This window comes from Sapajus apella, unplaced genomic scaffold, assembly GCF_009761245.1.
Source record: "Sapajus apella isolate SASKATOON/1434 unplaced genomic scaffold, GSC_monkey_1.0 scaffold83, whole genome shotgun sequence".
NCBI lineage: Eukaryota > Metazoa > Chordata > Mammalia > Primates > Cebidae > Sapajus > Sapajus apella.
Window position 1 is genome coordinate 2,515,966 of NW_022437023.1, and position 25,191 is coordinate 2,541,156.

Genomic DNA, 25,191 nt, shown 5'->3' on the forward strand with positions numbered 1-25,191 from the left:
CCTCCCCTCCTGGGGAGTCCCTACTACAGGAACATGTATTCCAGCCAAATTCAGCATTAGTTTCTTGTTGGGAGATGTGGGAGATGTCAGATTTCTTGGTGCAGCCAGAGAATGACCTGTAGGCCCAAATGACTTAACCAGGTCAGTTGGATTCCACGCCTAGAAGTCATGAATTTCTGGGTGCAAATCATCCTTAGAACCACAGTCAGTCTTTAAACTGATTTGGATATGACTTCAACCCAGCACTTTGAAAAAACTCAAGGCTAAACAATGACATACTCAATGGCCATGCTTCATGTTGTTAAAGGTTGGCGTTCTATGGTCAGGATCTATCTCTCCCCTCACCATTCTCACTACCCCACAAGCATACTCACCAATGACACTGCGGACACAGTTCTCCTTCTTGGCAATGTTCTGTAGCTGTCCCATCAGAGATGTTGCATTGTCACTGCTTAGAGCAGCAAGGCCCATATTCTTGAGGCTTTGATGGATTTCCTGAGACACCTGTTCACTCACAGACAGTATAGCTTCCTCAGGCCTAGAACATGAAAGAAAGTATGCTGGCACCCACCCGGTAACCCTGGCATAGGTCCAGAGCCCAGTATGCTCTATACCAGATGCCAGGCCCACTTGAGGGAGAATGTCAGCCATCCTCTCCACCTCCAAACCCCAGCCCCTGGCAGGCTGCAGGGCCCAGTGGGAAGGTACAGTGTCCTCACTGTAACCCTCAAGACACCAGCTATTCTCTATGTGTGGTACAATGTTCTACTTCTTAGCAAACAAAGCAAACTATAAAATCAACTCTGGAAAAGTGTTTAGTTGTATTCTTGAATCCACTCATCATTTCTTAGTCCCATGGACTTTGTTTTTACATATACATGTCTAAGACTTTATTGGGCATTTTCCAGGATCATCTGTCCTACCTCATCATTTATAACTACAAACCTGGCCTTCTGATTCCTCCTTTTCCTCTGGTGTGATGGCCTGCACACAGTGGGATGTTCAATCAGTATTGCTGACCAACTGACCAAGTCCTGGATATATGTGATGACACCAGCCCCCTGTCACCATTCAACTAGATAATGGCCCTCTTGCAGCAAACTATTTTCCACACTACCTTTTTTGGAAGAAAGTTTTTCCTTTGTCACAAGCCTCATGACCACTTATGGAAAGAAACCAACAATCTTCGTAGATGGTTCCAAAGGGACTTTCTGTGGTTTGTGGTAGACAGTAAGCAATCATTCATTACCTGCCTCTGTTTTAAATACCACATTATCACCTTCTACTCTAAAAAAGAACTATGCAGCTTACCTGGACTGAAAGTCTTCCAACAGGGATTTGGTTATGCGTTTCAGTTTATCCACAAACTGGGGTGAGCCAAACAAAACACTGCCAGAAAAACTACTGGACACCAGCAAGACTGAGGCCATGATGGTTAACTGGTGCAACTGGGACTCCAGCTCCTGCAGCCGGGTTCTGTCCATCAGCAGGGTCTGGAACCAGGGAAGAACAGGCTGTCAGGAGAGGTCCTGACGGAAGTCCTGAATACAAAACATGGCAATGCCCCCAGACATTCCTACCTCAGGGAACTCTTCATTTTCAGGGTCCCAGAGAAGGAGGTTCAGGAAGCCCTGAGACAGCACCATTGTGGGGCTGAGAGGCTCTGGGTTTTTGGCTGCCTCGTTAGGAGAGGGACTGGCCACACTGGAGGAGTCAGAAGTGTCTGGGCAAGTTGGAGGTGACATGGTGAGATCTGCTGCTGCTTGGGTCAGCCATTTGGTGGTGTGATTAAGGAGGCCTATGACAGGGAAGGGAGTGTGTAAGCATCTTTAGCATCTTCATCTATGAGGCTTCAAGACCAAGGTTCTTTTCAAGATATTCTTGGTCAATAAATAAATGCTTTCAGGGTCTTTCCATCTTAGATAAATGTTCCTTCTCCCTCCTCTCACCTAATAAGAAACTTTCTAGTCCCAGAAAGAGACAGAGTACTCTGTAACATTATTAAAGTCAGACCCACAGTAATATCTTTCCCACTCCTGGTCTCACATTAGATACATACTAGGCTGCTTATTGAGGAGTTCCTGGAATTTAGCCCGTTCATACTGAATGGAGTGTTCCTGCAGGTGGGGTTGAAGGCTCTGGATAGTGTAGTTCACCATGTCCATTTTCATCAGGCCCAGAACCTGGAAGATCCCTCTGACACAGGAGGAAAGAGAATATTTATGTTAAATGAAACCCAGTAAGCTGGAAACGCACCCAAGGAGTCATTAAATCACTGTATTTTAGAGTTAGGAGGGGGCTTAAGAGTAACTTAGTCCTGCCTCCTACATTTTCAGAAGATAACATGTGGCCCAGGACCCAATACCCAGGGTGAGTTAGTGGCAGAATTGGGAACAGCTAAATCTCTGGACCTTCAATCTAGATCTCCTTCACTATGGTCATTCTGTTGTCTCTTAAAAAGGATAGTCAGTGGAAAGAAATACACCATCATCCTAACAATTTTCTTATGCGATTATAAAAGAAAGATTATAAGTGATGCTATTTTCGACTTACTGGGCCAATTTTTTTTTTTTTTTTAAACTTTCTGGGTCTTGGTTCCTAGCGATGTGAAATAGGGATGACCACCCATCAATGTCTCCTCATAGTGTGTGAACTAGAAGAAGAGAAAACCTAGGAAAGGGCTGGGTGTGGTGGCTCATGCCTATAATCCTAGCACTTTGGGAGGCTGGGGCAGGTGAATCACCTGAGGTCAGGAGTTTGAGACCAGCCTGGCCAATATGGTGAAACCCTGTCTCTACTAAAAATAAAAAAGTTAGCCAGGCGTGGTGGTGAGTGCCTGTAATCCCAGCTACTTGGGAGGCCGAGGCAAGAGAATCGCCTGAACCCAGGAGGTAGAGGGTGTGATGAGCCGAAATTTTGCCACTGCTCTCCCCGCCTGAGCAACAAAAGTGAAATTCTGTCTCAACAACAACAACAAAAAAAAAAAAAAAAAAAAAGAAAGAAAGAAAGAAAAAAGAAAGGAAAACCTGGGAAAGGGATATTTCAACTTCTTAGAAGAAAGAAGTATGCGCTGTAGCGTCTTATAGCATTATAGAGAAAGGCCCAATCAATCAAGCTAAGGTTAACCAATAGGCCCTACGGGGCTGTCTTTGGAAAAGAAGAGTTAATTGACCAGAGAGAAGAAAAAGATTCTTAGTCAGGTCTTTAGCAGGGAAGAGTTGGTCAAGATAATGGCTATAATCTAGGTCTGGCCCAGCTTTTCCTGGCTCAAGGGCTAAAGCAGATTTTTGGGGGCAGTACCGAGCTTCATACCTAAGTAGCCAAACAGGATCCGTAATGTTTTCTAGTTTCTGCACAGCTTCATCTCGAACTGGTGCACACAGCAAAGCCATCATGTTGAGAACATACTTAGAGAGAGTGGGGACTTTCAAGGCCCCGTGTTCTGCTTTCTCCTTGAGCAAGTCCATGTCCAGAGTTTCTTCAATCTCAATTCTTAGGCGGTTCTGGCGTGGTAATAGCAGTGATAGCAAGATCTGCCCAGGAAAGAAAGTCAAAGGAGTTGATCTGTTTAGAGCCCCAAACTTTACCCAATGGGCAACCCCTTTAAAGACATACCAGCCTATGTTTTTTAAGGATCAAGAAGTTGGTTCTCTGTATTTCCCATGGAATATTATTTATCTTTGTTTAGAGGCCAATGACAATTCAAGGCTTAAGGGTATCAATTACAGGAACCGTATATGATTTTCTAGGAAGAATGAGATACAGAGATGAATAAAATCAAGGAGTGTGTTCAAAAGACATACAGGGTACGATAAATATAAAATACCCACCATCACATAGTGATGAAGTCTCTTAACTTTAAAATGTAGGCATTTTTAAGATTATTTTACTTCAAAGGGCAAGGATGAAATAGGCATAGGAGCTGTTTCAAGTCACTGAAATAGCCTATTAACCCCAAAAATAAGTTACTGGTGAAGAGGGACTCTTATTCATCCCTGTGCTTCTGTAACACATAGAACATGGCGGGGGCTTAGGGGATAGGGTTCAATGAATATTTAATTGAATAGGATATGGTGTTGTCATAGCGAGATCTCAACTGTTTACCTTCATGTTAAACAAATAAAATCAAAGCTGCTTCACAGTATCTATTTTAATTGCTAAGCTCTGCCATTTACCAGTTTGGAGCTTCTCAGCTCCAAATCTACCCTTCAGTGCCTACTCTGCAAAAATGGAGCCAGGCCCTTAAATTATTTTTCCTTTGCTAGCTGACATAATGTTAGATTTTGTCAAAAGAGGGTGTTAAAAAGAAACTGCAAGAGAAAAGGGCCTTCCTTCCTGGCTCTGGTAAGCTCCTCTCAGCAAGCTCCTGCACTGTGGAAGCTTCTCTTTGTTCAAATTACTGCATGGTTTCTGTCTCTTGACCGGACTCTGACTGATAAAAAGTTGGTACCGTGAGTGAAGTTTGAACTCAGATAGTCATATGTCCACTGGATCTGATGACCAGGAAGTATCAACTACTTTAGATGCCTTAGAAACCCAAGCAAACTTAGGGATAGCAGATGATTCCCACAAAAATTCAGGGGCCTGTCACTTCAGTAAAGTTTCTAGAGTTTCAGTGGTCGGGAGCTTTTCAAATGATCCCCTCCAGGGTGAAAGGCAAATTGCTGTACCTGAGCCACCCACCATTTTCAGAAAAGGCATAACACTTAGGTCTTTGGAATTTTTTTTTTTTTTTTTGAGAAAGAGTCTTGCTCTGTTGCCCAAGCTGGAGTGCAGTGGCATAATGATGGCCTCCAACTCCTGAGCCCAAGTGATCCTCTCACCTCAGCCTCCTGAGTAGCTAGAACTACAGGCCCATGTCACCATATCCAGCTCAGTTTTCTCTCTCTTTCTTTTTCTGTAGAGGTGGGGTCTCACTATGTTGCCAGGCTGGCCTCAAATTCCTGGCCTCAAGCTATCCTCCAATCTTGGCCTCCCCAAGTGCTGGGATTATAGTCATTAGCCACACTACACCTGGTTCTACTTTTTGGATTTTTTTTGAGACAGGGTCTCGCTCTGTTGCCCAGGTTGGAGTGTAGCAACATGATCACAGCTCACTGCAGCTGCCACCATCTGGGCTCAAGTGATCCTCCTACCTCAGCCTCCCAAGGAGCTGGGACTACAGACATGACCACCATCTGCAGCTAATTAAAAAGATTGTTTTTCAGCTGGGCACAGTGGCTCATGCCTGTAATCCCAGCACTTTGGGAGGGATCCTCAAGGCAGGCGGATCATGAGGTCAGGAGATCGAGACCAACCTGGCCAACGTGGTGAAATCCCGTCTCTACTTAAACTTAGCCAGGCATGGTGGCGGGTGCCTGTAGTCCCAGCTACTGGGGAGCCTGAGGCAAGAGAATCACTTGAACCCAGGAGGTGGAGGTTGCAGTGAGCTGAGATCATGCCACTGTACCCCAGCCTGGTGATACAGTGAGACCCTGTCTCAAAAAAAAAAAAAAAAAAAAAAATTTTTTTCTAGAAATGGGGGTCTCACTTATTGTCCCTGCTGGTCTTAAACTCCTGGGCTCAAGCAACTTATAACCCTCATTGGCCTCTCAAAGTGCTAGAATTACAGGCCTGAGCCACTACAGCCAGCCCCTTTTTGGATTTTTGAGGCAACATACACTACATTTGTGTTTGTTACTTTCACATTCATTTGAGTGATTTTGATTTAGTTAGAATCACTCACGTTTACCCATATGTTGCAGTGTGTGTGTGGGGGGTGCTAACAAACTAGAGCAAGAGTAGGCTCTGCAGCAAGTTTAGACTGTAGTACAAGCCACTCTACCATTTGGGCCTTATGATCCTGCAGATCCAATGACACTTTAAGTGTCCATAGCAAATAAGGGTGCTGCACAGCACCAATAAGAGAACCACACATGGACCTTTAGAAATTGGAAGCAAATCTATCCCTTCTTTACTGATAATAATTTGCCTTTTGAGAAAGTTTCTTGGGCCTTGGCAGAAAGTAAATGTCTCAGGCTCTTCAGCAATGAAGGTTTGGGTCACTGCACCGGATAAAGAACCCCAACCAGCTGAAGTTCTGGCCAAGGACAAAGGAAATATGGAATGAATGAATAGTGGAAGAAGGAAGCCATAGATATCAACTATAGCCTTGTAACCAGTTATGGAAACAGAACTATAAATTTTATCTTTGCTTACTATATGTATGTTTATTTGTATAGGCCAACATTTTGTTCTTCCTCCTTCTTTCCATTGTTATTTTATATACAAGTTGTTAGAAGTTAACTTTATGATTTAGCCTTTAGGTAACAGAACATTCAGTGAAACTGGCTGAATTTGAGTGATGGATAGAGTAACTATTTGGGCCATGTCTCCTCAGTTGGGGCGAAGATAAATGATAAATAGCTAGCTGTCTTGTAAGAGTTCTTTTCAGGAATTCAAATGTGTATAGAAGAGTGCATGTAGAAGTTGAGTAGCTATAGGGGTGGAATGTGCCATTTATCAATATATTGCCTCACAGATCCTAATCCATTGTTCTTTTCTCTGTTCTGTGAAAATGGAGCTAAATTCTTTCCATATCTTTCCTTTTCCAGATGACACATTTTAAGCTTCATCTGTAGAAGATGTTACTTAGTGTTTAGTGCTAACATACTGCCATAATCCTAGCAGCTTATAGCAACACATACATTTATTATCTCAGTTTCTGTGGGTCAGATGTATAGACGCAGTTTAGCTGGGTCTTCTGTTCAGGGTCTCACAAGCCTGCAAGCAAAGTGTTAGCTGAGCTGCATTCTCGTTTGTAAACATGACTGGGAAGATTCTGTTTCCAAGCTCATTCAGATTGTTGGCAGAATTCATTTCCTCACAACTGTACACTTGAGGGTCCCAGCTTCTTACTGGCTGTTGTTTGGATGCTAACTCCAGGTCCTAAAAGCCACCTGCAGTGCCTTGCTATGTGGCCCTCCCGGTAGGCAGTTCACAACACAGCTGTTTGCTTCTTCAGGCCTAGCAGGAGAATCTCTCCCTCCAGTCTCCTAAGACAGAGTATTATATGATGAAATGTTATCATGGGAGTGATATACCATCACTTTTGCCATATTGGCTAGAAGTGGCAAATCTCATCCACTCAAGGGGAGATTATACAAGAGTGCAGAACATTGTGATCACCTTAAGGTATGTCTGCCGCATACTAGAAAGACATTGTAAAAGGCAAGAGCTTTTCTTCCTGGTTCTGGTATGCTCACTCAGCAGGCTCCTGCAGTACACAGCTCCTGCAGCATGAATAGCTTCTCCAGTGGTTGGCTCCTGCAGTGTACTGTGGTCAGCAGCATGCACAGGCCAGCAACTTCTCATGGAATAGATACACCTTTTCAAATGAGGTCCTTGGGTGGCCTCTCTCAGCCGTAGGGGTATGACAGATGCCCTTTATATATGATGTTCAATAATTCTTAGTTCTCTTTACTCTTAGTAGCCAAGTCCTCATTTCTCCTATTCCCTGTTATAATAATTTTATATTAAACCCTCCCTGCTGAAATTACTGTGCGATTTCTGTTTATTGCTTAGTCTCTGATTCATGGACCATGTTCAGTTGAGATTTGCTAGCCACTGACATTCTAATGAGCTGGAGATGTCTAGAAACTTTACATTTACAAACGGAAGGTCAGTCACTCACCTCTTTAATTTCTTTCAGAAGTTCAAGAGCACAACTGAAGTCAGGGGGAGTTGCTGATAGTTGCTCTTTAAGATGGTCCCAAAAGGCATTGTGCATTGTCTCCTTGACCTTGCCTTCCAGACTATAAGAGGGTTAAATGAGCAGATTATTGTCTCAACCCCAAAATGGTTACAGTGTCACAACCTCCTAAACCCCAAACTGAGTTTGCTATGGTAAAAGACCATTATAATAACAGGGAAAGGCCAGGAACTATGTTGGAACTGCAGCGGAGTTGAACAAGCAAGGGTTAGATTTGTATTTCAAGGGCAATCATAAAACCTCTCAGAAGGGCTCCTTGTAGTTCCAGAGCAGCCCTCCCTCTGCAGTAGGAAGAACCCTGAATGGAGAGAAGTCATGCGGACTTTTAGTACTGACTGTGCACCTAGCCTAGATATATAACTTGATTTCCATTTGTGTACATACAAAGCATTGAGCTAAATGGTCTTTCATTTTCTTATACTCCTGAAATCTAGGAAAGGATCCTTCTTTGAAAACACCAAATGTCCACAGATATGTCCAAATCAGCATGTCTAAAACTATATTCATTATCTTTCTCCTCCAAACTTGCTCCTCTTGTAGTCCCAATTTCCGTGGCACTACCATCTATCTAATAATGGCAGCCAGAAAGATCAGCCTTTCTTTTCCACCTTGAAAAAAACACAAGGAGCAAAGGAAATTTGTTTTATCTTTTGAGACAAGGTCTCACTCTGTTGCTCAGGTTGGAATGCAATGGCACAATCAAGGCTCACTGCAACCTTAACCTCCCAGGTGCAAGCAAACCTCTTGCCTCTGCCACCAGAGTATCTAGGACCACAGACACGAGCCACTGTGCCAGCTATTTTTTTTTTTTAATTTTTAGTAGAGATGGGGTCTCGCTATGTTGCTCAAGCTGGTCTTGAACTCCAGGGCTCAGCAATCCACTTCCCTCTGCCTTCCAAAGTGCTGAGATTACAGTTGTGAGCCACTGCACCCAACCAAGGCAATTCAATTTAGAAATAAGAGCTTTTCAACAAAGCATGTTGAAACAACTAGATATCTGCATTAAAAAAACAAAAACAAAAACCTAAACGCAGGCCTTAACCCTTCACAAAAGGTTAACTCAAAATGGATCACAGACCTACTTATAAAATACAAAACTGTAAAACTTGTAGAAGATCACATAGGAGGAAATCTAGGTAACTGTGACCTTGAGTTTGGCGATTACCTTTTAGATACAATGCCAAAAACATAATCCACAAAAGAAAAAAACTGCTAAGTTGGACTCATTAAAATTAAAAACTTCTGCTCTGTGAAAGACACTGTTTAGAGAACGAAAAAACAAGCCACAGACTAGAAAACAATCTTTGAAATACACATCTGATAAGGCTATGTATCCAAAATATACAAAGAACTCTTAAAATTTGACAATAAGAAAATGAACAATCCATTAAAAAATAGGCCAAAGACCTTAACAGACATCTCACCAAAGAGGATGTACAGGTGGCAAATAAGTGTATGAGAAGACACTCAACGTCATTTGTCATTTGGGAGTTGCAAATTAAGACAACAAAAAGAAAAAAGACACCACTATATGACACCTATTAGAATAGTCAAAATCAGGAAACTTACAACACTAATTGCTGACAAGAATGTTGAGAAATAGGAACCCACATTTACTGCTGATCAGATATAAATGGTACAGCCAGTTAAAGGCAGCTGGGCAGCTTCTTACAAAACTGAATATACTCTTACATATGATCTGGCTATCATGCTCCAGGGTATATACGAAAATGAGTTGAAAGCTTATGTTCACACAAAAACCTGCACACAAACGTTTATAGCAGCTTTATTCATAACAGCCAAAACCTAGAAGCAACAACAATGTCCTTCAACTGATAAGTAAACTGTCCATAAAATGGAATATTATTCAATGATAAAAAGAAATGATTTGGAAGGGTGAGGCAGGTGAATCACTTGAGGTCAGGAGTTCAAGACCAGCCCGGCCAACATGGTGAAACCCCGTCTCTACTAAAATCACAAAAATTAACCAAGCGTGGTGATGTACACCTGAAATCCTAGCTACTCAGGAGGCTGAGGCAAGAGAATTGTTGGAACCCAGGAGGTGGAGGTTGCAGTGAGCCAAGATTGCACCACTGCACTTTAGTCTGGGTGACAGAACAAGACTCCATTTCAAAAGAAAAAGAAGGCTGGGGACAGTGGCTCATGCCTGTGATTCCAGTACTTTGGGAGGCCAAGGCAGGCGGATCACTTGAGGCCAGGAGTTTGAGATCAGCCTGGCCAACATGGCAAAACCCCATCTCTACTAAAAATACAAAAATTAGTGGTGGCATGTGGCTGCAATCCCAGTTACTCAGGAGGCTGAGTCAGGAGAATTACTTGAAACTGAGAGGCAGAGGTTGCAGTGAGCTGAGATCATGCCATTGCACTCCAGCCCAGGTGACAGAATGAGACTCCATCACAAAAAAAAAAAAAAAGAAAGAAAGGAATGGAAAGAAAAAAATGAGCCATCCAGCCCCCAAAAAAACATAAAGGAAACTTAAATGAAATTACTAAGTGAAACAACTAATTGGAACAGGGTCCATATTGTAGGATTCCAACAATATGACTTTCTGGAAAAGGCCTCCTGAGCAGCTGGGTTTACAGGTGCACACCAACACACCTAGCTCATTTAAAAAAATTTTTTTTGGTAGGCCAGGTGCGGTGGCTCACGCCTTTAAATACAGCACTTTGGTGGGTGAATCATGAAATCAAGACCAATCTGGCCAACATGGTGAAACTCCATCTCTACTAAAAAATACAAAAAATTAGCTTGGTGTGATGGTGTGTGCCTATAGTCCCAGCTGCTCGGTAGGCTGAGGCAGGAGAATCACTTGCACCCAAGGCAGAGGCTGCAGTGAGCCCAGATTGCACCACTGCATTCCAGCCTGGTGTCAGAATGAGACTTTGTCTCAAAAAAGAAAAAAAATTTTTTTGTTTGGTAGAGACAGGGTTTTGCCATGTTGGCCAGCCTGGTCTCGAACTCCTGACTTCAAGTGAAAGTGATCCACGCACCTCAGCCTCCCAAAGTGCTGGGATTACCGAGATGAACCACTGTCCCCAACTCCCTCCCATCATCATCTCTTAAAATTAACTAGTCTCCCTGCCTCTAGTCTTGTTCCTTTATAATCTGTTTTCCATACTGCCACCAATTCATTCTAAAAGCAATGCTTTTTCTAAGATGTCACTTTTCATGACATTTCATTTAAAGTCCTTTGGGGGCTCCCCTATCACCAGCAAGATAAATGGCTTATGTTACCTTATATCATACTGCTCTGCCCTCTCTCTGCAATGTATTTTCTTCTGCCTTGTAACACCTTGTGCTCAGCCACAGCAAACTGCTTGTGAAGAACATATCATGTTCTACCACCTTTCTCTGCCTCTGACATGTTGTCTCCACTACCTGCTGTAACCTTTCACACCAAGACCACCTGGACAGCACTTATTCAACATCCAAGACTCAAGTCTTCATAGGCCAAATCTTCCTCCATAGGCAAATCTTCCCTGATCCTCCATAGGTAGCTGAACAACTGCTATTAAACTCTATATATGCACAGCCACAAGGGAACTTATCAGACTAATCAATCATTTTCTATTATTCAACTGTCTTCCCTACAAAAGCTTCTTGACAGCAAAAACAATGCCTTATCTATATCTATCCCTAGCCCCCAGCATTTTGCCTGTGACATAATAAGGACTCAATAAATGCCTGGTAAATGAATATCTGAGAATGGAATTTCCCTTAGGAATCTACAATTGTAATTAATATCATCCTATGAACCTAAGGTAAAGCCAACTGCCAATATGAGTCACCTCAAACGATTTCAGCCTTTTTCCAAACGTAATTTTTATATCACCATACTTGGAAACCCAGCTCTGAACAGTACTATTGCTCTCACTTCATTTTTTCCTCTCTCGTTTCTTCTACCTGCCATACCCCTCTATCTCCCATGCACCTGCAACTCCGTCACCACCACCCTATCACAGACCTTATTCTCCCAGTTTGTTTTCTCTCCTCCCCTGTCAGCAACAAACATATCTAAACAGCGAGAGAGCAGCTGGGAGACCCTCATTTGGTGAAAACCTGTTCTCAGAGTTATGCCCAGCATGGAAACTTGCTGGCACCAGGCAAGAACAGATCAAAGGAGCATGAAGACCAGAGGAGCAACATGTGATGGAGAAAGGCCATTTAGTAACAGATGCCCCGCAGTGGCCTTCTGATAAAAGCATTTAAGGATCGCAAATGAATCACAAGTTGTCATTATTTGTCTCTTGGTGGGAAATTAGAACAAATTTATTTTTAATTTTTTTTCTTCAGTCTCATTTGTGATAGAATATTTAAAAAAAATTTTTTAGAGACAGAGTTTTGCTCTGTTGCCTGGCCTGCGGTGCAGTAGCACGATCACAGCTTACTGCAGCCTTGACCTCCCTGGCCCACGTGATCCTCCCACCCCAGTCTCCTCAGTAACTAGGACTACAGCCATGCACCATCACATATGGCTAAATTTTTTTTTTTTTTTTTTGGTAGAGACAAGGTTTCACTATGTTGCTCAGGCTACATAGTGACCTCAAGCAATCCTCCCATCTCAGCCTCCCAAAATGCTGGGATTACAGGCAATAGCCACTGTGCCTGACCAAGAATTGTTTAAAAATATAAAATCTGACACTGAAATTTACCCACTTAATTGTCAATAAACCAGCAGAGTTAATTCAATTCATACTTACTGAATGGTTCTTCTTTACCACAATGTCACTATAAGAATAATAAAAACAAAGCCTGGTGTGGGTGAGAAAGCATTCTTTATCAACAGAGTTCAGATTTTGATAAATAAGTTAAACTGAATTATGAACCTGGGGGAAAAAAAATCCCAACAGTCAAAACACCACTAACAGAAAAGCTTTATCTGTGCCTATTTAGTATGAAGCCACTTAAAAGGATAGCTGATAGGAGCCATATGGTAGGCAGCTGACAAGATGGCCCCAAAGATCTCTGCTTCCTGATACAGTCATCCCATGATATCCAAGAGGGATTGGTTCCAGGATCCCCCTCAGAAATCTATGGATGCTCAAGTCCCTGATATAAAATGGCATAGTATTGCATATAACCTACACATATCTACCCGTAAACTTTAAATCACCTCTAGATTACTTAAATATCTATTTCAATGTAAATGCTATGTAAATAATTGTTATACTGCTTTTTAAATGTGTATTATTTTTATTGTGTTATTTTTAATTTTAGTTTTCTAATATTGTCTATGTGCAGTTGGTTGAATCCCCAGATGCAGAGCCAACGGATATAAGAGCCAACTGTATTCACATCTTTGTGGAAGCCTCTCCTGGAGTGTGGGCAGGGTCTAATGACTCATTTAAAGCAAAAAGAATGTAGCAGAAGCAATGGATATCACTTCTGACATTAGGTAACAAAAAGACTGGTTTCTGTCACGGGTACCATCTCTCACACACACCTTGTTCTCTCCCTTGGAGGAAAGCCAGCTGCCATGTTTAGAGCTGCCCTATAGAAAAGTTCACGTGGCAAGAAACTGAGGGAGCCTCTGGCCAAGAGTCACCAGACTGATTACAACTCATAAGAGACTCTATGCCTGAGGCATACAGTTAAACCATGCCCATATCTCTCATCCACAAAAACTGTGACATAATGAATATCATTTTGCTGAGCACAGCGTCTCATGCTTGTAATCCCAGCACTTTGGGAGGCTGAGGTGGGAGGACTGCTTGATCCCAGGAGTTTGAGACAAGCCTGGCCAACACAGTGAGATCCCATCTCTAAAAATTAAAATTAAAATTAAAAAGTGAGGTAGGAGGATCACTTGAGCCCAGGAGGTGGAGCCTGCAGTGAGCCATGACCATGCCACCGCACACCTGCCTAGGTAACAGAGTGAGACCCTGCCTCAAAACAAACAAAAACCAAAAAACCCACCCCAAATGAAAAAATGAAATGTTATTTTAAGCTGCTAAATTTTGGGGCAATTTGTTATGCAGCAACAGGTAAGAGCTACAGGCTGCTTCCTCCAAGTTTCTCAGAGAAGATCTGAAATCCACACTATTTAATCCAACAAATGCTGCTTTGGTTTATTTGCTGGCTAAACAACATTTGCTTCTTGATCTTCTTTGGTACTAACAACTTATTACTCTTCTGTTTCAGTTGTTGAGACCTCTTGGTTTAAATACTGATTGTATTATTAAATAAAAATGCTTCAAGTCTGATCTGAAGGTACTTAGCTTAGAGCTAAGTACCTATGAGCTAAGTACCATTAGAGCTAAGTACCTATGCCTCAATGAGTAACATGGAGAAAGAAGAAGAGTCTATACCTGCTTGGAGGTAAAACCTTCTCTTCCATGTAATCATGATTCATCCCAATCTCGTTGCTCAGCTTGGAAACTTCATTAACAGTTTCTGTCAGACCTATGACAGAAAGAACTGATGGTGGACAACAACGAACCCATGCAAGTCTGAATTTCTATTTTATTCAGAAATTCACTCAATCTAATAGGCCTCAAGTTTAGATTCATCAAACTGGTCTTACACAGACTCACCCAGCTATTCTAGTGATTTATGTTTCCTGCACTCTATGCCCCACAACAGTGCTAGAAACTTTCAGAATAAGTAGTCCAATATTGGGGGAAGGTAGGACAGAGAGCTAGTTTATAAAGAGCAGGAAGTGAAACAGATGGAAAACTTTTAAAGAGTAAAATCGTAACAGCAAAGAAACAATAATTTGAAATTTGCAAAAAAAACCATTTCTCTAAGTATTAAGATTCCACATTCCTTTTCCTGCCTCTGATGCTACACATGATGAAAGCTAAATTCTCCCTAGAGATAATACTCAGATTTTACTGAATAGTGTCAAAGTCATTTGGTCTTCTAAAGCGGTAGCTCCCAGATTTTAGGATTTCATAGACTAATAAAATTTCCAAAAAGATTTTAAGCAATTGAAAACAGCTTTGCTAACTTTTTATTTTGCCTACTATGGACAGTGAAACAAGCAAGTAACAATCCATCTACCACCACCAAAATCATCATCTCATCAAAGAAAAGATAGTTTAATCTCCAAAAAAAACCAGAAAGAAAATATTGTCAAAATAAAGAACAGTCCTTTAAATCGAATTAATTTAGCTTTAGGAAAACTCATTACAATATCTTTATGATTTCATTTCACTAAATATTGCTAAGAATTTTGTCATAGACTAGCACAGCCATTTGGCAACCACTGTTAAGTTTTTAGTACAGACCTATAGTACAGCTGATAGCATTCACACATAATAGGTATATCTGGCAGTTACAATGATTACTTGGTGTATAAAATGAAGCTGTATACAATCAATAATATTTTATCTTATTTTATCACTCTCTTCTGATGAAGCATCACGATTTTTCACAGAAAATTATTTGGCTCCAAGATGTGGAGGAGATATAGATGAACAGAGATTGGCCATGAGTTGATCACTGTTGAAGCTGGGTGATGGATAAATGGGGGCTCACTCTATTTCATGTGTATAATTTTTCTACAGTAAAAATATTTGAAACGTAAAAGGAAAAATAAGGTTACTGTAGAAAAGTTACATAAGAGAAAGCCCTTGCTCTTAGATACATGATGAAATATTTAGAGGTGAAGTCATGACTTTGCATCTCACCACAGTTCAAATGGCTTTTATCCAAAACACAGACAATAGCAAATGCTGGTGAGGATGCGGAGTAAAGGGAACCCTCGTACACTGTTGGAGGGAATGTAAATTAGTACAACCACTATGAAGAATAGTTTGGAGGTTCCTCAAAAAACTAAAAATAGAGCTACCGTATGATCCAAAAATCCCACTGCTTGGTATATACTCAAAATAAGGGAAATTAATCTATCAAAGAGGTATCTGCACTCCCAAATTTATTTCAGCACTATTCATGATAGCCAAGATTTGGAAGCAACCTGTGTCCATCAACAAACAAATGGTAGATATCCACAATGGAGTACTATTCAGCCAAAACAAACAAAACAAAAAAACCCACAGGATCCTGTTATCTGCAACAACGTGGATAGAGCCAGAGGTCATTATGTTAAGTGAATTAAGTCAGGCACAGAAAGATAAACTTCACATGTTCTCACTTACTTGTGGGAGCTAAAAATTAAAACAGTTGAACTCAGGCAGATAGAGAATAGAATGATGAATAACCAGAGGCTGGGAAGGGTAGTTGGGTAGGGTGTTAGAGGGTTGCAGGGAAGCACGGATGGTTAATGGGTACAAAAAAATAGAATAAGATCTAGTATTTGATAGAACAACAGATTGACTATAGTCAACAATTTAGTTGCACATTTTTAAATAACTAAAAGAATATAGTTGGATTGCCTGTAACACAAAGGATAAATGCTTAAGATGATGGATACTGCATTTATCCTGATGTAATTATTACACATCATATGCCTGTATCAAAATACCCCATATACCTGATAAATACATATACCCACTATGAAACCACAAAAAATAAAAATTAAAAGAAGTCTGGCCAGGCGCGGTGGCTCAAGCCTGTAATCCCAGCACTTTAGGAGTCCGAGGCGGGTGGATCACGAGGTCAAGAGATCAAGACCATACTGGTCAACATGGTGAAACCCCGTCTCTACTAAAAATACAAAAAAAAAAAAAAAATTAGCTGGGCATGGTGGCGTGTGCCTGTAGTCCCAGCTACTCAGGAGGCTGAGGCAGGAGAATTGCCTGAACCCAGGAGGCGGAGGTTGCGGTGAGCTGAGATTGCGCCATTGCACTCCAGCCTGGGTAACAAGAGCGAAACTCAGTCTCAAAAAAAAAAAAAACAAAAAAAAAAAACCAGCACTTTTGGAGGCTAAGGCAGGCAGATCACCTGAGGTCAGGAGTTCGAGACCAGCCTAGCCTCGACCACGCCCCCTACTAAAATAAAAAAATTAGCCAGGCATACTCAGCTACTCAGAAGGCTGAGGCAGGAGAATCACTTGAACCCAGGAGGTGAAGATTGCAGTGAGGTGAAAACACGACATTGCACTCCAGCCTGGGCGACAGAGTGAGACTCCATCTCAAAAAACAACAAACAAACAAAAACCAACAACAAAAATTAACTAATGACGTTGCAATTTTAAACGGGGGAGAGAGAAATACACAGGGAGACAGAAAAAGCAATATGGCAGAATATTACAATGTGGGCATTCACTGTATTTTTTTCTTTTTTACTTTTCATCATCAGATTTAGAATATTTCAAAATAAAAAGCTAAGGGGATCGCAGACCTTTACCAAAAACCCACTGAGTCCCTTGCTTAGGGCAACATAAAAGCACACTGGACCTTAAGTGGATGCTTGAAGTTCCCTTTATTTCTGCAGCCTCTTTGAAGTCTTTAGTTCCAGCCAAAATGGCAAAACACAATCAAATATGGAAACAGACTCACTGCTAATTCACTAATGCTAAATGAGAGCTAAGAGAAAATCTTCAGAAGGGGATTGAGCTACAGCAGCTTATTGAGGGACGGAAGGAAATACACACAGAAGCACTTTCCAACTGCAGCAAATCAAAGTTCACAGCCTGCCTCGGTAAGACTGTTCTGTTGCTCAAAAGTAACACAGCACTAAGCAACTCCAGCACAGCTCTAAAATTCAGGAAGGAGGAGAGCTCAAAATGAAATTAGACATAAAATTTAACTGAAATAGATTTAAAAAACCCAGATCCCCAAGACAAAGACATTTTCAAGGAATGTAACCCAAGTCAACCTAATATACAAAATTTCAAATTCTTTAAAAAAGAAATTTGATTATTCATTTTACTGAGAGTTGTTTCGTATAAGGATTCACTTAAATAGACACCTCAAAAACTTAAATTGTATTTACAAAAAAAATGGACTTTTCATCCTTCACCAAGGGTCACAGCTGTTGCCATTCTGTTAACCAGCAGCGACGCCCTGTGGCCACAAGAGAAACGAATCTAACTCAGCCGCAGAGTTTCAAACTAATTTTTCGCATTTCAATAGTCAAGAATTTTAGCTCAAGTTGTTGCATGTGGACAGCTCTTCAGTTTGATGACTAGTTACGTTCTCTGGAGATTAAAAGAAATAAAGCATGAGTTCCAGTGAGGCTGTACCTACCACGAAGCGTGGAGGAGACCCTGTGCCCCAACATGAGCACAAAAGAACATCTACTACAGAACCGAGCTGGAGACTCAGCCCAGGACATTCCTGAGTCAGCAAAGCGCTGAGAAAACCCAATTCCCGTCTGGGATCGTTCGTGTTCTTTAAAATCAAACCCAGATCTGCCATTTCCCCCTACATATTCAAAATACAATACAAAGGAGGGCTTTGAACCAACTCAGTCTCAAATCTCGTCAGATTCAAGCAATCACGCTTGGGTCACTTCTTTCTCCAGGACCAAAAACTCTTTGAAGACCTCTGGTCAACAGGGGGCCTCGAGCCTTATAAGTAAAGGCGGGTGGGGGAGAAAAGGAGAACAAGAGATGGACGGTGAAAGAGAGAAAAGTTGGGGAATGGGGGGGGTCTGCGGACACCCCCACACTAAGCAGCCCCGAAGGGGCCACACGGACCGCCGTCCTGGACCTACAGGGAGGGGGGTCCTCGGGGCCGCTCTTGTCTTCCTGGGGGAGTCCTGAGGTTTCCGGCTTACAGGACCCGCCCTCTGAGTCACCAGGGTCCTTCGGGGGCACACTCTCCTCGACGTCCGGCATTTTGCTGATGGTATCTGGGTGAAGGAGAAAGGCGCGTTGTTGGCGTCTGGGAAGGGGCTGGGGGGACCCTGGGGCCCCACCTGGGGGCGGCGGGAAAGGGGGTAGCGACCTCAGGGTCTTCGGGGTGCTGAGGGGCAGACAGGGGCAAAAGAGCCTGGAGGAGCGGGAGTCGGGAATGAGAGAGAAATGGAGCGCTGGGCCTCAACGAGGAAACTAAGGCCACAGAAGCCCCGCGCAGGGCGGGCCGCGTGGGAAGGCCCCTTCCTCCGCGGTGAGGCGGACTCCTCCCAGAAACGCCGCCGCCGGCCGGCCTCCGGGTCCCAGCCGTTCACCTCACCTCCTCCTCCCCCGCTGCGGGGCGCCCACTGGCGCCGGCTCGGGCGGCCTCGTGCCTGGCGCCCCGGACCGTACCACCGCGGCGGGGCGGCGGGGAGGAGCGCGCTGTGGGAGAGGCTGGGGTCTGAGAACAAACCGCCGCCGTCGCCGGGGCAACGGGGCGGGGCACGTGCCGCCCGCCCGGGCCGGAAGCGGCCGGCTCGTGCGTCGCTCCTGAGCTCCCAGCCAACCAAGCCTCGAGCAGGTCGCTCGGGCCGCCCCTACCGGTCAGCTCCCGCCCCTCAAAAACGATGGCGTGGAACTGCTGAGACGACGTCAGAACAAGCTTGGGGCTTTTCTCCAGCCTGGACAGACGAGAAGCGGAGCCACACCCAGGAGGTTATCTCCACAGCGTGTCCTCCGCCACCGCAGCAGGGGCGCAGGGGTCGCGCGCTCTTCCGTCACGTGTGGGAGCAGCGGAGGAGCCGCCAGGGCTGGGGCCAGGTTCTGCCCACCGTGGTTCCCGCGCGTGGCCGCCCTCCGGCTCCTGGGCTCCAGCCCTCACCTTTCTTGACTCTTGAGTCTACTCGGTCGCCCTTGCAGTGATGTGAAGACATGGAGTGCCCCCGCCTGAGAAAATGGAAAGGAAGCATTTCCACTTCACCTGCTCATGTCCCTCTTTATTACTCTGTCTCGACTTCTTACCGTGAAAGTGTACAGTAACAAAGCAAAAGATGAAAGTATTACGGTAAGAAGCTGAGTGCGGTGGCTGATACCTGTAACACCAGCACTTTGGGAGGCCGAGGCGGATGGTTCACCTGAGGTCGGGAGTTCAAGGCCAGCTTGACCAACATGGGGAAACCCCATCTCTACTAAAAATACAAAAATTATCTGGGCGTGGTGGCAGGCCCTATAATCCTGGCTACACAGGATGCTGAGGCAGGAGAATCAATTGAACTCGGGAGACGGAGGTTCAGTGAGCCGATACCGCGCCACTGCACTCCAGCCTGGGTGACTAAGGGAAACTGTCTCTCTCACACACACACACAGAAGATACTACAGTAAGAAACTGCCTTGACTGAGTTCTCCTTAACTTTGCCTTGGCCAGGCGGGGTGGCTCACGCCTGTAATCCCAGCACTTTGGGAGCCTGAGGCAGATGGATCACCTGAGGTCAAGGGGTTCAAGACTAGCCTGGCCAACATGATAAAACTCCCTCTCTACTAAAACAAAAAAGTCAACTGGGTGTGGCGGGGGGCACCTGTAATCCCAGCTATTTGGGAGGCTGAGGCAGGAGAATCACTTGAATCTGGCGGGATGGAGGTTGCAATGAGCCAAGATCGTGCCACTGCACTCCAGCCTGAGTGACAGAGCGAGACTTCGTCTCAAAACAAAACAAACAAAAAAACAAAACCTTTGCCTTGTTAGTGTGGATGTGTGGATATTTCTTGCACAACTCATGGGTTTGGGAGGGGAAAATTATAAAGAGGCCCAAGAAGATTTGTGCGTTAAAAAAGTCCATTCCACTTTGAGGCCCAGGCAGATACGAGGAGAGTGGCCTAGCCGAGTTACTGTCTATCCAGAGTATCTCAGACTCACCCATACCAAACCTGCCCCTTCCTCCTCCTCACCCTCTCCTGCTGTTTGCCTCAGGGATGCGACTGTGAAGCGGCCACCCTTCACCCTAAACCCACCATAAGTGTGAGGAAGTTGCATGGTGACTTCTTGAGCAAAGACTTCAATGAAATATGATGCTTCCTTATTACATAGAGAGATATTTAGGATGGGCGATTGATTTCTCTTTAAAAATACAAATCGGGAATTCCATTTGGCATTTTTATTTCTGGGAGAAAGTTTCCAGAATGACACCAGTTCATTTCCCCCACAAAAATGGCATTGCTGTATAACTCCCTACTGATGTCAGAAATTCCTCTAACAATCCTTTCATATACATTAAATTGTCTCTTTAAGTGTTCTCTTAATATACAAATTCTCTGGGAGGGTCAGTGGGAAGAAATAACAGCCCAGGAGCAAATGGTAGTGGGAGTAGGGGGGAGGGGAGGGGACCAAAGCCAGAAGAGGAGGGAAAGGAGGTAGCAGAGAAAGACAAAATTAGTTTTCCTAGGGTAAGCCCAGGTACAGCATTTCATGATCTTTATCGTTAATAGTCATCAGAACCAACCAGGCAAAAGTTAGAGGTTGAGGGGAGTAGAAAGAGGATGTGAGAGATAAGCACGTTTTCTCTTTGGGGTCTTAGTTAATAACTGATTTTTGTGTAATGATTTACAGAAGGCTTTTACATCGAAGATCTGTATGCTCTGCATACAAGTCTATTCAGTAGCAAGGCAGGTGTTATACTGGACCTGTTTGAAAGGTGAACAAGCTGGAGATCAGAGAGTAACCAAAAGTCACACAGTAAGCAAGGTCTTGACTCTTGATCAGATACTTTTTCTTAATTCACACCACCTCCTTCACTCTGGCTGAGAATCCATATGTACACAAGAAAATACGACATGGTAAGTATCAGGGCCAGGGATATGAACAAGAAGTGCTACCTGAGGACTTTGAAAGGGTGAAAGATCTTGCTGGTGTTTGGGTCAGTTCAAGCCTAGCTTTTAGCTAGGGTCCTCAGGAAGATTCTGTAACTTGGCTGGGCACGGTGGCTCATGCCTGTAATCCTAGCATTTTGGGAGGCTGAGGCGGGCAGATCACCTGAGATCAGGAGTTCAAGACCAGCCTGGCCAACATGGTGAAACTCTGTCTCTACTAAAATACAAAAATTAGCTGGCCATGATGGCAGGTGGCTGTAATCCCAGCTACTTGGGAGGCTGGGACCGGAGGGAGGCTTGAACCTGAGAGATGGTCGTTGCAGTAAGCCGAGATGGCACCACTGCACTCCAGCCTGGGCGGCTGAGTGAGACTCTTATCTCAAAAAAAAAAAAAAAAAAAAAAAGATTCTTTAACTCATTTGGTCTTTGGCTTATGTTAGGTCTGGTTCTCCCTCAACCTCAGGACCCTCTTTCAACTCTTGTAATGGGTAAAACTGAAGTTTCTACATATGTCCATTATTTCACAGGAATGCCCTTCCTGGATAACTTAACACCGTTGCCCTATTAAAGTGCATATACCTCAAATGACCCATAAAGCAAGTATTTCCAAGCAACCCAAGAACAGAAGTAAAAGCCCTGTTTCCTCTTACACTGAAGTATACCCAAAGCTGTCCAGCCCAGGGTTCCCTTTTTATACCAAGATGTTGTATGACTTTCTCTTCTATTCATAATATATCCATTTGTTTTAATACTAAAGTCTATTTCCCTCCCTCAAATCTTTTTTTTTTTTTTTTTCATAGGGGCTCACCTTGTTCCCCAGGTTGGAGTGTAGTGGTGCGATCTTGGCTCACTGCAGCCTCAACTTCCTGGGTTCAAGCAGTCCTCCTGCCTCAGTCCCCAAGTAGGTGGGACTACAGGTGTGTGCCACCACAACCAGTTAATTTTTGCATTTTTTGTTGAGACGGGGTTTCACCATGTTGCCCAGGCTGGTCTCAAACTCCTGAGCTCAAGCAATCTGCCTACCTCGACCTCTCAAAGTGCTGGGATTATAGGCATGAGCCACTGTGCCTGACCCCTCCCTCAAATCTTTGGGTAGAATTCTTGTTCCAGAAGGAAGGGCTTCCTGTGCTTGTTGGCACACCTCTGTATATCCCTGTGGGTACCTACAACCTAGTTTGAGAAACAGTTTGTGGTAATTTCGGGCCTGCAACTAGAATCTTCCTATTCCTCAACCACGTTCTCACATATGAGAGCTTTAACTCAAGCCCGGTATTGTGATCTGTTTTCATTTGTTAAATGCTATTCTGTGTACACTATCCCACAAAAGCACATCATGTAGAAAGTCAGTCCTACCCACAAAGACATTCTGAAAGAGGGGCGTATAAAGACAAAGATACAAGCGAAATACTTGGAGGTGGCTGGAAGAGATACAGAATCACAGAATTTAAGAGGAATTCTGGATACAAATCTGCTAGCTAACATAAAACAAAAATGAAAACCCCCTCACTTTACAAAGAAACATTTTAGGCTCGGTGAGGTTAAATGACTGGGCTAAGGTCACCACCAGTTTATGGAAAATTCAGGACTAGAACCCATATCACAGTCTGTTTACTCTGTAATGTATAGAGGTATGCAAGAGTAAAAGCTAATACTGTAAATAACTATTTACATTTCCTGAAGAAAAATGTAAATGGTAGGATATGGAATGGAGAAAGTAAGGGATGCAGTTAAATAAAGGCCAAGATGCAAGTACAGTCGAGTATACTGGAAGATAAACAGTCAACTTCAGTGGTAGGGACACGTAAATACAGGGTGGGATATTTAAATGGAACCATTTGGAGTCATGTAAACTGGGACCGACTTCATTATAGCCTCCCTTATGGTACAGAACCGCACGTCAAAACTATTTGCTTTAGTCTTTTGACAAATGTGTTTTCTCCGCAGAACCCAAGAGAAAGAGAAGGGTTGAAGGAATCTGCGGGCAGTCTGGAGGTGATCCTTTGAAGCTCTATGTGAAGTATGATGGATGGGGAAACCACTACAAATCTTTGAGGAGGCTCAAAGCGGAAGACAAAGAAGATTCTGGGAACAGTGTTTACTGCCTCATTTTCTAGCCACAGCTCACTCCGTCAGCAACACCTCACAGGCTCTGCTCTTCTGACCTCAGGGTCTTTGCACATGCTGTTCCTTCCACCTAGCATGCTTCTCCCTGCTCTAAAAGCCCCTTTTGCCTCCCTGACTCTCATCCTTCAGAACCAGCTTACAAGGCCTAACTTCCTCAGAGGACCTTCCATGGCCTTCCATTAGCTTTTCTCAACACTGCACGTTTTCTCCACAGTACTCATCACACTTTGTAATCACATGTTTGTTGGCATACTTAATCTTTATTGAAATGTGACTCTCCCAGGAGACTGTGACTCTCCCATGAGACTGTGAGCTTTCTGGGAGCAGGGACTGTGTGCATTTTATTCACTGCTTGTTGCCTGGGACATAGTAGGTGTCCAATCAATAATTATGGAATTATTGGGAGACTGCATTGTAAGGGAGTGACAGAGTATGGGCCACTGCTCCTCTCACACACCCAAGAGGTCAAGCAAAGTGTCTCTGGATCCAGTCTCGGTTCCAGCGTCTGTCTTTCTCTTTTTGTCTCATAAACATATAGACATGTTTTCTCTCCTTCTGTCTCTCCTCTGTCCTTAGCTTCCTGAGAGAGCCTTTTAAACCAACAAAGACAATGTCTGAGAGAAAAGGACTTTTAAGACCCTGTGACACTGGAGTGCCCCTCCTCCCGCCCCCAACCGGAAGGTGGCAGCAGGGGGCAGTGGCACCATGGGAGTAACTAGAGGCTGGCTCCTAGATGAAGGAGTTTCTCTCTGTCTCTGCAGAGCAACCCAGGGTCAGCAGCAGCCGAAAGCCACAAAAACTGACTTTAAAAGTCCTCCTAAGAGCTGCATCTTTTTAGTCCCCAAAACAATCACGCCTTGTGCCCCAGGACATGGCGCGAGTTACACACTTAAAGCAGTTTCCACAGAACCGCATTCAGTTGGTTTTAAACTCTGGGGAAAGCTGGCAGCCTCTTTGTGGGTTTTTTTAAAAAACTAGTTAGAGGGACAATTAAACCTTTATGGGCCCCAGAATGTACCTATGCAGACATAAATAAGGATCATTCTTCATCACTGGAGAATCCACTTTCTGGCAACAGATATATTTTTCTGCCATTGCAGGACAGAGTTGAGCTCACGTCTGAGAACGTTTATGATTAAATGGGCAGGTGACGGGGGTTAGCATGAGCAGCGTTAGAACTTTGACCCTAAATTTGGCACAGGCCCTTTCTCAAAATGGACATATCACAGGCCTTGGGCTTAGCTGGTCTTAAATAAATCATATAAACTGCCAGAGCCTTTCCAGAAAGCCACTGGGATTTTAGGCCGAGAAAACTCATCTTGTTCCCACTTTGTGTTACTTCAGGCCAAAATGCTCCATTTGTCAAAGAATCCTGACTCTTTTATTCCCATTCTGACAACACAATACAATGTATTCATATAGTTACAGTGCAATGCCCTTCAATGGTCCAGATGATTTTTTTAATCCAATAATATCATTAAATGCACCAGGGGGCTCTCTTCTTAAAGAACTTCTGAGTAAACTCTTTTGTTAAGAGAAGCAGTCTTTCGTAAGGCAAATCATCAGTCTTCAATTTGTTTTTTAAATCTGAGATCCTCTTAAACCAGGGTCCACTTTAGATGATGGCTTGTGCATTTTCTTTTATTTTTCTGACTTTGGTTAAGACAAGCTTTTCCTGACTAGACGTTATTGGGTAGGGATGAAGGAACCTCAAACACTTGAGAAATAAATCAGTTTCAGTCATTTGTG

The 25,191-nt window shown here is 43.5% G+C and overlaps 1 protein-coding gene across 4 annotated transcripts in view; it reads right to left on the reverse strand.

Moving 5' to 3' along the window:
* The window catches only part of TCP11 (t-complex 11), a 50,289-nt gene that overhangs the window by 2,330 nt on the left and 22,768 nt on the right, over positions 1-25,191 (reverse strand). The window contains exons 1-8 of one of the 4 annotated variants that reach the window (XM_032253481.1): positions 18,333-18,648; positions 14,081-14,174; positions 7,673-7,793; positions 3,313-3,533; positions 2,060-2,196; positions 1,581-1,798; positions 1,312-1,493; positions 375-538 (exon numbers count right to left, since the gene is read on the reverse strand). In XM_032253481.1, coding sequence (XP_032109372.1) covers positions 375-538; positions 1,312-1,493; positions 1,581-1,798; positions 2,060-2,196; positions 3,313-3,533; positions 7,673-7,793; positions 14,081-14,174; positions 18,333-18,456 — 1,261 coding nt within the window. In that variant the 5' untranslated portion in view covers positions 18,457-18,648. Of the gene's footprint in view, positions 1-374; positions 539-1,311; positions 1,494-1,580; positions 1,799-2,059; positions 2,197-3,312; positions 3,534-7,672; positions 7,794-14,080; positions 14,175-18,332; positions 18,649-25,191 lie in introns of those variants that run through there. The other 3 variants (XM_032253478.1, XM_032253479.1, XM_032253480.1) reach the window with 3 other exon arrangements.